We start from the raw sequence: 13,853 nt of genomic DNA, 5'->3' as shown, positions 1-13,853 counted from the left end.
GGCCAAGCTTAGAAATGGTACTTGATATCTTTGAAAGACATTATAGTAATTTGGGATACATCTCATTTAACTTCTTATGACTACAATTTAAGTATTACCACGAGAGGTGGTCACTAGCAGTGTGGCACTGCACCTCAGCAATCAAACACAGGACATTTAAGGTCCCTGTTCTTTTCTACCAAAAATAAGGTGGATGAAGCTCAGCCGTGGGTACCTCTGTTCAGAGAAACCCCATCCCAGCTGTCACCAACAAGCCACCATTTTTGTCCTAAATAAGGTCCCATGTGTTTCCCTCTTCCACCATCAGTGACTGGGCTCACACTTTCTGAAGCACTAATATCCCATTTCTGAAATATGAGACTGGATGTAGAATTTACCTGCCTCCCCACCGGTGCCCATGCTTTCACACTTCACAGAATAGGATGAGTTTATGTTTTACAGAACAAAGCAAGATGACACAACACACATAAGGTGAGATAAGGCATCTGAAGTAGACTCAAGAGAAGAAATAAGAGAACCAGTCTGGCATCTAAAGAAAGGTTTTGTGACTTCACGTTTCTCTCTAACCACGAGCAAAGGAGATAACCCAAAACAAAAAGACACATTAAAAGAACACTCAGCTACAGAACAGTAATCACTCCCATCTAGTAAGAGTTCAACAAAATAAAGTTATGCTATTAATTCATGAGTCCAAAACATTTCATGTATGACAACGTTTTCCTGCTTTCACAATAGTTTTATAGTATACATTGAAAATAAATCTCAGAAGAAAAGCAAAATTATACACAATTTCTGCACTTACTCCAGTAGTAGGAGAAAGGCTGAGGTAATGTTCCATTTTTTAAAAAGTGTGAACTGAGCAAATTAAAAATATACGTTTCACTGCTAAATCACAGGAACTTACCTATACTTAAAAAAAAATCTGCCATAGACGCTTAACAAAAGGTTTGGCAAATCTTCCCCACAGAGGCACCCATCTATTTACATCTGGGAGTGCTGCCAATAGAACAGCTACCAAAAACTTCAAAAGCTTCACATCATGAATAGCAAGTCGCTGGCCAAAGGATTTTATGATATGGCCAGCTGTGTAACACCATATTGAATTATAGACACGTTGTCCCCCAAAAATGCAAAGGGGCATTAAACTTGTTAAAAAGCTGAAAGAGAAACGTCAATTCTTTAAATTAATGTTTTCTACGGGAAAGAATTTCAACAGGGAAAAAAAAACAAACAAAAAAACAACTGCACCACGGAACATTTTAAAGAGCAAATCTAAGCAGCTGTTGCCACCAAGGCTGCTTCAAGCTCAGCGAACTCCTCTAGCTGAAGCCCCAGCCAGAGCTCAGCCGCTTTGTGATCAGAACATTCTGCTTTAATAAATGGCTCCCTTAAAGTCGCTTGGGGAGAGACATGAGTCAACAGAGGAAGAGAGGGATAATGTTTCTGTTGACAAACATTTAACAATTGGCAGAAAACGGGGACGAACGAAAGCTTGCCAAATAAAGTTATGCTGGAGGAACAAGGCTCCTTTTTGGAGCAGCACTGTAACTCTCCACAGATCCCAGAAAAATATCTGAACACAAGCAAAATTAAAAAGCTGCAGTTGTTGAAGAACGAGGCTCCTAATCCTAATATTTGTGGTGACGTTTCTCCCTGCCAACCAGAACGGGTCAGAACTCCTTCGAATCAAATTACTACACATCCTTTGCCAAGGAGTCTGGTTTTGGTCTCAATAGTCATCCACGTCTCAGTGTTCACACAAGCCTTTCTGAGCTGCATGAGCAATTTTTCCCCCTCATCTTACAACATTTCTGTGGAAAACTTGCCAAAACATATGTAGCATCTTGGTCAGACTCCTTATTCAGGCAAGCCAGGACCTTCACTGTCTGATTACGTCCTGGAAATTCAGTTCTCACTGTAGCGCACACAAAACCCGACTGCCTTACTAAGAGTGAACAAATGTTCCTCTCCCAGCGCTTACTGCTGTTCCAACTTCAGCCTCCCCGATCGCTACACAAGCCCCAGAGGGAGCCAAAAGCAGCCAGCCTCCCTCCCTCCCTCCTGCAGAGAGGAGCGGGGCTCCGGAGCGCCCGCGGCCCCGGCCGGAGTTTCCAGCCGAGCTCCAGCCCGGTCTCTCCCGGGATGCGCCGTGGGCAGCAGCCCAGGCACCGCCGGACCCGTCCTTACCGCAGCACCTTGCCCACCGCCTGCAGGACCATCTTGCAGCTTAATCCGGGCTTGGCACTCTGGGCGAGCACGGGCCGTTCCGCGGGGAGGCTGCAGTGATCGCCCACCATGGTACGGCGGTGCGGAGCGGAGCGGCGATCGCGGCTCGCTCGGCCCGGGCTCCCCGCCGCTGTCCCGGCCGCCCGCCCCCGCCGGCCCGGTCCCGCCAATGGCGCTGGGAGCGGGCGGTGCCGCGGCTCCTCCGCCCGCCCCGCCCGGCCCGGCCCGGCCCGGCCCCGAAGCGGCCCGAGCGGGGCCCGGCGCCGCCCCCGCGCCCCGGAGCGCTGCGGCCGCACGGGCAGCGCGGCCCGGCCGCGTTACACAACCGGGGCGGCGCGGCTGCCCAGCGCCAGCACCCACTGCACAAGCCTCTGCCCCGTTTTCTGGCTGCCGGACAATAAGCAAAGCAAAGTAGGACGGTGCCTGACTGAGCAGGACACGGGGCAAACCTCCTGCTTTGCTGTGTGCACTACGGGCCCGTCCGTGATGGGGCCAGGCTGGACTCCCAGCGAGAGACGGGAATAATGATGCCTTTTGTGAGCACTGCTCTCAGGACTACTCTGTGTGACACGCATGGCGTGGGCGACCAGACCTACAGACAGCCTTACATAGCGCATAGCAGACCAGCAGTGACAACAAGACCTTTATCGGAGACACTTAAACAGAGGAAGGGTGAAGAAGGCTATAAACAGCAAGAGATGACTTGCCATTGTGACCAGAGTTAAGAGCCAGCACTTGGGTAATAGTCCTCAGTGTCCCCGGTCCATTGTGACCCACCTTCATTTTTGCCTGGATAAACCACTTGGCCCTGTGTTTTCCTAACAGACCTTAGAAAGGGACTGTATGTCCCACTCCTTAGCCGTGCCACGTAAACACCAGTCCACACCCCTTCTGGACAGGCAGCTGTACCCACAGGTTGCAGATGTAGCATTTAGAGCCAGATCACAACAAAAAATATGTCAGGGGTGGCATAATGTGACCTAGACCAGAAAGTCTTGAGGACATGCCTTATTCTGACACACTGAAGCCTGGCCCATGACATTTCAGAGAAAACAGTGTGTTTGCCTTTTTTGTACACCTGCAAGACTGGCTGCAACTGGATGGAGCAATTCCCCATTCAGGGTACAGCCAAGTGTTCCAGTTTGTGTATTGAACAGGCATTTCCCCTGTAAACAGAAGGACAACATGCTTGTTGAATTCAGCTTAGCACAGTGACACTGCTGCTGCCACCAACCTGGCATCACCTGGTTAGAGCAGGTGAGAATGTGGCTGCTGTTTGCACAAACCAAGGAACCACAGCCTTGTGATGCAACTCAAAGGAAAAATGTGCTGCTGCTCAGTCCCAAAGCATCTACCCAGGCAGGGGTGTTTGTCAGCTATGCACTTTTAGCTGCATGTCCAAGTTAGGCCTCCCCACCCTTGTGAAGCAGGAGGTATTTTGATTCCCACTGTACAAGCAATCCACTTAAGATGGAGTTTTAATGACTTCACTGATAGCACACAGGAAGCCTGCAGCTGAACACAGTTCAGTTTTCCACACTGAATCCTGGCACTTCATGCAGGAGATAATCCAACCCCTGAAAAATCTGATACTCTCTCAATCTTTTCCTCAAGTAAGGGCAACTTGTGGCAGTAACATTACAAATCAAGAGTCATGGCAAATGGAGGAAGGTCACCTGCCAAAAGGGCAGCTGCCCGTGCTTTGCCCACCAATGAAATCTGCACAGAGTTCCATTTGTTAAAGAACCACCTTAAAAACAACAAGCCTGTGATATAAAGCAGCTTAAGTTTTATTAAAAGTCTGTCCATCCAAAGTAAATTAAAGAAAAAATCCAGGGGTAAAACCAAAATAAATACAGCTCTGTGGTATTACAGTTGTATTAGGAAAGTTAGCCTCTCCGTGACTCCCACTACAGAACAGTCGCTCTTCAGAGACCGAGGGTCAGTGATCTCACGAAGGTTAGGGACTGATCCTCTTCTGGTAAAACCAAAATATTGATTGAAACAACTTTCAGACCTGGTCACTTTTTACTTTGATGCAAATAAATGACCTGTTTCTCTCTTCTGGCAGCTTCCACATCAACCCAGCATTTTTCTTTCCCTTTCCTCAACCATATGTCTCTGTAGCACCCTTTCCAGTCTTTTCCCCACCTATCAGTTTTCATCTGTTCAAGCAGTATCCTCTGTTCAGATCAACTACATGCTACAGTTTACCTGTAATACAGATTTTATGCAAGCTGTGGGAAAACCCAGCATCTAAGTCAATTTTAAATGCTTCAAAATAATAAAAATCACGTTATCATAGGAAGCACAACTTAGGCAGGCACACTTTATTTATATGGCATCAACATAAATAATTTAAACCACATGTGCAGTACAGATTCTTACAACCTTGACAAGATTTAGAGCACACGTGCAGACAAAAATGGGTTTATTTGAGAGCTGTTTCATCCAGAAAGAAGAGTACTCCATCTGCAAGGAGTGTTTATTTGGACACAGTTGCTGGTCTGATCTCCACCTATGCATATTCTGAAGGATGCATATCTACACTTCCTTAAGGGTGTGTCTACAGCCCTCTGAAATCCTGCCTATTTACATTCATCAGAAGCCTCTTTTTCACTTGCTTCCTCAACATTCTCTGCATGTAACACGTGTTGCGTCTGACCTTAGCCAAAGTGTGCTTCAGCACCAGTGAACTGCTTCTAGCAAGTGCCTTACCCACCAGACAGGAGCGTTGTGTATTGAAATCCTCACTAAACGTTAACAGAAATACCTGTGAATGGACCTACAAAAAGCTTCACCGCTTGTATTGGATCTACAAACAGATCAGCAAAACAGGGACTTCACCAGAGGCACAGAGGAAGGGCACAGCAGGGCACTGGGAAGAGGGGAGCCCCATTTCTCCTCACTACACGACTACACATGACCACACTGATGGAAAGCTTTCTACACTGATCCCAACTACCAAGCCAAGGAATGATATTTATAAATTTTATGAATAATGCTTTGTATTCATAAAGTTCTTACAAGCAGCAGTTAACCATTAAATACTTATTTGCCCCTTTTACTGTTCCATAAAAAGTACATGTAAAGCAGCCACCACAGGGATGTATAGTGGTAGTTGGAGGTTGGCAAAAGAAAGTGAGTTGTATTCAACCCAGACAAACAAACAATGTCAAGGGAGAAAAAAAAAAGAAAGGTACAATTCAGCATTTATATGCATAGAAATGAAGCCTTGTAACATCAGACTGTGAAAAACCTGTTTTAAATTAAGCTTAAGTTTATTGTGTGTCCCTGCCTGACATATAACATTTCAATTTCGCAAGCTCATTAGCCCTTTTTGACTTTTGTGTGCCCTGATACTACCTAGCCAAGTATCCTTTCCAGTTACATCACAGGGTACTCCAAGGTGTCTAGAACCACTGAAAATCAGCAGTGAGAACATTTTATCGTTTAGCTTGCCTCTAAGCTGTATTTATACCGAGATTACATTTGCTCTCCATTTTGTCATCCTCACACAGCAGCAGATGGCACGAGCAGCTCTGCTCAGTATCAGCACTACAGGGCATGGATTTGGGACAGAAGACAGCCTGAAGACAAGTTGTCTCGGTCTCAAAAAGCAGTTTAGAGTGGTCAGAGTGAAGGGAGAAACAGATTTTAAAGTTATGCATTCAGCTCCACTCCTGAGATAATAGCAGGAGCAATAGGTCTTCCTGGCCACACAGAGTGTTGTGACACAAGCCTTATCAAAGTGGCCACACACAGTGCAGAAAGTTTGTGCATAAGACTGAGTTTAAAAGCAGCACATTTGTAAGCAAAAAGGTACCTACATTTGCTGCTTTACTGAAAACCCTGAAAATAATGACAAGTCAGTGTCTATCCTGCAATCATCTTTGGCTTCATCAATACTATGGGGTGTTTTTTCTACAACAGGCAGAGAGCAAAAAAAAAAAAAATGGTACACAATATTCTCACCTCCTCCATAACACGAGAAACAAAATCATTTGCAGAAAGAAAGGCAAATTAGCTCAAAGTATCAGTAAAGCTCCATTGGGAACTCAAAAAAAATTATATTAAAGCTTTTTGGAAAGAATGAGAAGAACCAAGGATTCATCAAATACCACTTTACTTAGTAAAAAAAGAAAAAAAGAGGAAAAGAAAAGGAAAGAGTGCTGCTGTATGTACCAAGCAGAGAAATCGTGATCTCAAAGGTATTGTATTCCTGACAAGTGTGTAGGTGCATCTATTGTTCTAAAATCCCAGATGTCAAATTAAACCAGGTTCAGCAAGTGTGCATGGATGAGATGAAGAACATGAATGTGTTGAAGGAAGCAGAAATAAAAGCAGCTCAACAAGAGATATTGAACTCTCCCAGCATTGAACTAATACCTGAACACTACTAATAAGGGATGGGATGATCACACTCAGACTCCACATGAAGAGATAATCTGAAATAGCAAACAGAGTTCGTTTTTATCAACCTGCATTTCAGCCTGTCCTCCTGAGTCAGCCCACCTGAAATGACAGAAGCCCTCTGAAAACACACACTGAAAGGACACTTGTTTCCTGTGCAGCTGTTCAGGCAAGTTTGTGACAAGTAGATTGGGTCAAAGAATTGCCAAAGAGTTGGAGTGAAACATAAGATTCATTTAGTTTGTAGAAACCCTGAAAACATACCACTATATATAAAAATAATTTCTCTTATTAAAAGTTATTCGCAATCTTAGGCAAGTTCTAATGTTACCTCATTCTGCTTAAAGCTTCCCTGCTTTCAACTGCAAAGGTTCTTTGCTATAAGTACTAAGTAGTACAACATCCTATGGCACCCTATTTCAGTGAGGATGAAGCAGTTCCTATACAGTACCTTTCCTACAGAGTTCATTCCAGTAACACCACCATTGCACAGCCTCAGGAGACAGAGAGTATTCTCTTTCCAATTTGCAAAACAATACACTTGGCACTACTATATACAGGAACAATAAACTGGAAAATATTTGCAAATAAAGAGCTCAAATCCATCATCCTCATAAACTGTCTTCCATAGAGACAAAGTGTGCTTAGCAAAAACCTAGTAATAGCTCCAGGTGACATTGGGGCTGCAGTGACATGCAACATCTGTCTCGGCAAGGGTGAAATCCCTTTATTTCTTTTGGTGGGGAAAAGGGTGAGAAGAAAACACAAATAATTGAAGGTTTGCCAGTGTAGCTAATGCATTTATCATTTTGAGTGCCCAAAAATGTCTTTCAACACATGCATCTCACCAAGTAAGTCAAAGGAAGAAACCTTATTAAGCAGAGTACTTGCTTACAGCACACTGTAAGGATTGAGATGCTGAATTTCTACCATTGCAGCTGCTGTTAGTTCCTTCGCAGAGATAACACAAGTGACAATTTCATCTCATATTTTACCATTCCTTTTTATTTTTTCTTGCCCTAATTTTAAAGTTTAGCTAGGCAGTACTCCAGGGAAGCATTAATGCAATATGCATTTGATATAGAAAAGCTAAAATGAAAGACTCCTTTTCTTTTCCTCCCCCAAATACATTGGACCTCAAGCTTCATATAAAGAGGTAAAACTTCTAAAACTTGGCTAAGAAGTTCTCCCCAGGGATTGTTTAACATATTCAGAACCACTTGCTACATATATACAGAACTTTCCCTGTAAGTTTTACAACACAACTACTGTTTCTACAGACTTGGGTAAATATGGCATGGAAAATAAAATCCTAATTGCAAATTGGCACAAAACTCTAGGCTAAGGAGTCAAAGGTGTAATCAGCACAGGAAAGGAGGGTATCTGGGGCAGCACTGTTATTGGTCAGGACTATCTATGCTTGGGTGGGAAAGACACAGAAGGAAAAAGGAGAGATGCTGGGAGTGAACATGCAGAGTTTTCCCAGACAGATGGAGAGACACTAAGGAAATAACTTTCCCTCCTTTTTGGTGCTAAGAATGGCTTCATTTCAATACAGTAAATGATTTTATCTGCTAATGTCACATTTAGATGACAGCACAAGGAAAAACCAATTCATTAAATAAGCATGAAATTTATTCTATGAGATTTTTCCTCAGGCATGCATTACAAAATATAACACACAGAGCTTACATTATGTAATGAGAAACTATTTGTTGCAATTCTTGGCATTTACAGAATAACTCCTTAGCTACTACTTCTGAAAAGCAGGACCACAAAATCCAGGCATCACAAAATTAACTTGGTTCACGCCCAGACCAGTGCACATTTGCATTCCACACTCAACACAGAGATGCTTCATCCAAGCTAATTTGATTTCTTAATACTGTTCAAGCCCAGCAGAGATCAGAGCAACAGGAGGCCAGCACAGATTTAGCCATGTAAACAATGTCATAAAGTTCCTAACCTCCAACCTGAAATAGTTCAGATTTATTATCCTGGTGAAGAACTTTGCAGCAGGCATTCAGCAAATGCGTAAGGAGGAGCAGGGTTTGCACTGGGGCAGCTCAGCCCAGAGGAGGGGCCACTTCCAGGGCAGTAAAACCTGTTTGGTCAGGGTGCATGCAAAGGTGTGTGCTGGAGATGGACACTGGGATTCACACACACACACACACACCAAGGCTTTGGCACAGTTCAAGTTACACTACAACAATTCCAAACAGTTGTGGAAGTAAAAGCGTGAAGATCTTGCCTTTGAGGAATCCTCAAGCCTCACATACTGCTAAGTATTTCAAGCCATTTGAAAAAAAAAATTAACAATTCTTATTCTGCATGCCAAATGAGAGATTTGCAAATTTACTGAAGTTTTTTTCTTGCCACTTGGCTATAGTAAAAATCTTGTACACAAGAACCCGTAACACCCTCACAGCAGAACTTTGGCTGTGCCTGCATGAGAGCTCTGCTGCACATGGGACATAAATACTTATGTAGCTATGGCCACACAAGACTGCAGAGCGTGAGTAGCCTGCTTGATGTTTTCCCAAAACTTCTTACACAAATACAGCCAGTTTTCATGCTCTGATTTGCTGAAGAAAAAAAATGGCTTCAGAGCTGTTCACTTACCCATTAGATTTGAATACTTGGATGGTATAGAACTTCCAGCATTTTACAAAACCCAACATGATCATATGGTCTTAAGACCAGCCCTCTCCTACAAATTCTGGACAGATTTGGACAAAGAGTGGCAGAATAATACAATATAAGGTTAAGGCTACCATACATGTTTTTTCAGGCTCTGCATGAATATATTCTGGAAGTGCACTGGCCTAGTTTAATGAGCACCTGGTAGAATAAAAAAAGCTTGTGTACACAGGATTGTTGGGTTGTGTCATGTTCATTGTTTCTAACATTTCTTCAAAAGCAAGCTAAGCCACTGAGGGAAATCATGGCAGTAGTAAAAAACAAAAACAAACAAAAAAACCAAAAAAACACCACCACCCAAAAGAGGAAAATTTATGGAAAACATCACTTTATACAAAGACAATACAAAATGGAAGTATTTGAATTCTCAAACCATCACAAGTTTTCATTTTAGGCTAAGAATATTTGAGAGCTGTTTTTTTAAAAAAAAAACAACCTCCTGGAAGCCTACGGAGGTCATGAAAGGGTCTACTTAAAACAGAATTTCCTTCCAAACTTTAGCTAGATTATCACTCTACATGACAAGTATTCTTATGACTATGCTGAAACACCATAAAATAAAGGAAATTAATCCCACTCTCATTTGATCAAGGAAGAAGTTAGAATGTACAGTGGAGTTTAAGCCAATCATGGAGAAAGACACAGGTTTAAAAATAACCATTAAGCATACATCTGTCATTGAGCACCACTGCTATATAGGAGGCTTTTCAGATGCTGTCTTGCTTAAAATCTCCATTTTTCCTAGAATTTGTTCTATGCCTACATTTAAACCTTTCCCCCCATAGTCCATTACAACACTTGAATGGATGTTTATTTACTAGGAAACAAAAGCAATGGCTGACAGAAGAGCTTTGCTGTTCTGGTTAGACAAGATTGCCATTTGTCATGTTTTAGTAATGCAGTAAGAAAATTAGCCTTGCCTGCTCTCAGACAAAAGAAAAGTCACACTTCAGGTACTGGACAGAAACTGAGGAAAGGATACTACTGTGTCTACCAAGACTATTCTGTATGAACTTTGCCATATAAATCTCTTGCCCAGTTACACAGCCAAAATCAAAGAAATTACTATAATCTACATTTTGCATTTCTTGCTTTGCATACTTTCCCTGAACTACTTGCTTTCAGGACTTTGTCAATATCAATATGTACTGAGATTACAGGATCAGTGGGTAATTATGTCAAACTACCATAATCCCTACTTAGCTACTGAGAAATACCATTACCATGAACATGGAAAAAACATCTTTTGTAACTGCTTGACGAAATTGCTTCATGACTGGGAAGAGGCTGCAGTGTTACTGCAAGGATGTACAGGCAGGTAAGGTTATATATATATATATATATATATATATATATATATATATATATATATATATATATATATATATATATATATCAAAATTTTACCTAAATTCAGTGATAACACAGTACATAAAGTATTTCCACATTTTTTTAGGCTTCTCACTGGAAAGTGAACACTAGAAGATGCATGCATCCTGCATCTTGAGCTACTTCTACACTTTGAAGGAACATTATGTGCATCAAGGAAATGTGCTCCAACACACAGTAAGTGAACCTTTCCCTTTCAACGTTCTGCTCTAAAAACAGAAAAAAACTGAGGAAAATACACTATGTTCTACCATGCAAATAGCAACTTCCCTATATAATTATAGTGCATTTTGCTGAGAATTGCATCATGACTAGAATACTACGAAGAGGGCAAACATTTAACCACTATTCTTAGTTTGTTAGAAAATTGTTCCCACATTACATAAACACGTACACACCCAGCAGCACCATCAATCTTTTCATTGTTTTTACTTTAGTAAAGGAACAGTTATTTTTCATTTCAGTAACTTTATTTTTATTAATGTTATGAAACAGGTATTAAATTTGCTTCTTCAGCTTTCTTCAGTGTTATTCTTCCCTTGTCTTTACCACAGTTGCCTAAACTTTCTGTACTGGCATGTTGATTTAAAATCAACCCTCAAAACTTCAGTAAAATAATTCACTTCTAAATGTGTATTGAGCAGAAGAAGAGTGTCAAGGAGATTCTCCTGATGTTTTGTTAAAATGAATGTATGCACAGCTGACAAAAGCATAAATAGGATGTGTTAACAGTAGTGCACACACTAACCAGAAGCAGCACAACTAAAACATTGAAAATATCATCAAAACTTTGCAAGCTCTTCCGTACGTTGACCAGAAGTAAGAACCATGCAAAATTTCTCTGAACAGATGCAGCCTTATATAATTTTAATTCTAGACATATCTGTGACAAGGAGTCAGCCAGTTCAGGGCAACCACACCTGAGTAAGTCACGCTAAAAGAAGAGACACAACAGCTAAGAATTAAGCAGCTCAAAAGCTAACATTGCTACGGTCCATATTTAAGCATCTGACTGATTATATGTCAGAATTCAGTTTTTCATTTCTTGGCCTGAAGGGTGCTAAAATACAGATATATTCTGCTCCCAAATGCTCCCCTACAGGCTTACTGTTAAAACAAAAAGGGCAAGGTATTCTAACTCTACGAGATAAAATAAATTCATTATTTTCTTCCCAATACATATTCCATTTTTATACAAAGAACAAATGGTCAACCAAATGAAAATTTTGAAAATAATTCTTTTATCATAAAACAGTATCTTGCTGCTTTTAATGACACAATACTCAAAACATTGCTACTGCTGTTTCTGAATGCAGTAAAATATTTTATTCTACAAATTAGGCTTTGCTTATTTGCACATGCAAGGTGTTCATGCATATTTGGAACCTAACCAGAGCTATTCTGCTTGTATGGTGATTCTTGTATGAGGGATCTTGTTTCTTGTCTTTCCCTAATAACAAATTCATAAAGAAAATGATGAAAACCTAGCTGAAGTCAGTATTCATATCCATCACAATGTGGGTGCATATCAAAGCACAGGACAGACAGAAGAAATACCCCTGGGAAGTGACATTCTGCTGCCAATCCAGGCAGGGACAGACCCACTGCCCTGTAACAGAAGGCCTGTCCACATCCCATTAGATCCTTTTCATGTGCTGATGGAATAGAGAAGGTCTAGTGTTAAAGAAAGATGTTTACTTCCCACACTAAAGAAAGGGGACAAGTAACTCTGCTTCACTGTCCAAGGATTCAGAGAATCCCTTTGGAAAACAAGCCTCCTCAGATAAAACTATATTTTAAACAGCCAATTGGAGAAGGAATGATGTAGTATGGGTTCAGCTGTTAGCAGCAAGCAGGTAATGTACAACTCCTCTGATCCTACACCTCAAATGGCTATTGCTTTGTCTTCACCAATAATAGCTGGGGGACAGTAGTTTTAAAAACAAGACAAAATGTGCAAGACTTAGCTTAAAATTCATATAGAGACAAGATCTGTCAGGCATAATCAGCATTGCACGCCCCTTCCTGGGGTTGAGTGATCTGCTTTAACTGCATAGATAAAATTAAAAGTTGTGTCCCCACTAGGGTTTTTATAGCTTACATATTCTAATCATTTCACAATGAAAGCACACACTTTTTTGATCGAAGAAGGTATTTTGTCTACATCAATACAGCGAGTTAGCAAAGAGCTGCTACTGTAGACAGCAGCACTTGTGAGGAAACCTGTGCTCTGCACACGCATTTTAGAGTCACCTCTCACCCATGCCTCTGAGCTGTCCAAGTAAAACAAGCTATACTGGTAAAATAAACACATTTGGCCAATAAGTACACTTGACTTTGTTCCAGTGCAGGTGTACTCTCAAAAACCTTCTTCATACCCCAACCAACAACGCCAGAAGACATTTGGAGCAGTGACAAGACTTACACGGGAAACGCCCAACTTTTCCACCCAGTGATTCACGCGTTTCCTCCAGTGGCATGCCAGGCTCGCACACCACAGCACCTACCCAGTGCTTCCCTGAAAAGCCTGATTTACTGGGATTGCACAAACCAAAGGCACTGCACGTGCAGAGCATGCTGCAGCCACCTACCTGCTGCTCAGGAGCCACAGAAGGCACAAGGCCCATGTCCAGAGGTTCTTTCTGGGGGCCCTTGGGGAAGCAGGGACAATCGGGTCCAGCCACAGAAGGAGCTCCCAGAGCCAGGGATGCTCGGATACACTTTATGCCAGCACACCACAGCAACCAGAGCGGCTCTGGGGTCAGAACCAGCCTTCAGTTCTTGTTTGCCTTCCATCTAGTAACCCCTGTACTGAACCCAAAGCTTCATTAGCCTAAAGCACACCTCCCAAAAAGGCATCTGGCTTCAACTTATGTACCTGACAAGGAAGAAAAATCATTTATTTTTGCAGTAACTTGTTTTAATGGCTGATCACATCCATTGTTAAGCCACTCATCCTTTGAATAGTTGAAACCTCCTTGTTTTAACATCCATATTTCCAATTATGATTGCCATCCTTTCTCTGTTACAGCTTTCTCCTCCCTTTCTTTAAACTTCATTAGTTAGATATTATATTCACCTCTTGACCTTCTGAGTAATTAAAAAAACCCCTCATTATTCCTCAT

At 41.9% G+C, this 13,853-nt stretch overlaps 1 protein-coding gene across 3 annotated transcripts in view; it reads right to left on the bottom strand.

The window, feature by feature from the left end:
• The window catches only part of MOB2 (MOB kinase activator 2), a 107,486-nt gene that overhangs the window by 26,883 nt on the left and 66,750 nt on the right, over nt 1–13,853 (bottom strand). Inside the window, exon 1 of one of the 3 annotated variants that reach the window (XM_056492750.1) lies at nt 2,188–2,381. The exons of the other annotated variants lie outside the window; for them this stretch is intronic. Coding sequence (XP_056348725.1) covers nt 2,188–2,297 — 110 coding nt within the window. The 5' untranslated portion in view covers nt 2,298–2,381. Of the gene's footprint in view, nt 1–2,187; nt 2,382–13,853 lie in introns of those variants that run through there. 3 annotated transcript variants of the gene reach the window in all.

Source organism: Oenanthe melanoleuca, chromosome 5 (genome assembly GCF_029582105.1).
Source record: "Oenanthe melanoleuca isolate GR-GAL-2019-014 chromosome 5, OMel1.0, whole genome shotgun sequence".
Taxonomy (NCBI): domain Eukaryota; kingdom Metazoa; phylum Chordata; class Aves; order Passeriformes; family Muscicapidae; genus Oenanthe; species Oenanthe melanoleuca.
This window is presented reverse-complemented; position numbering and strand designations above follow the sequence as displayed.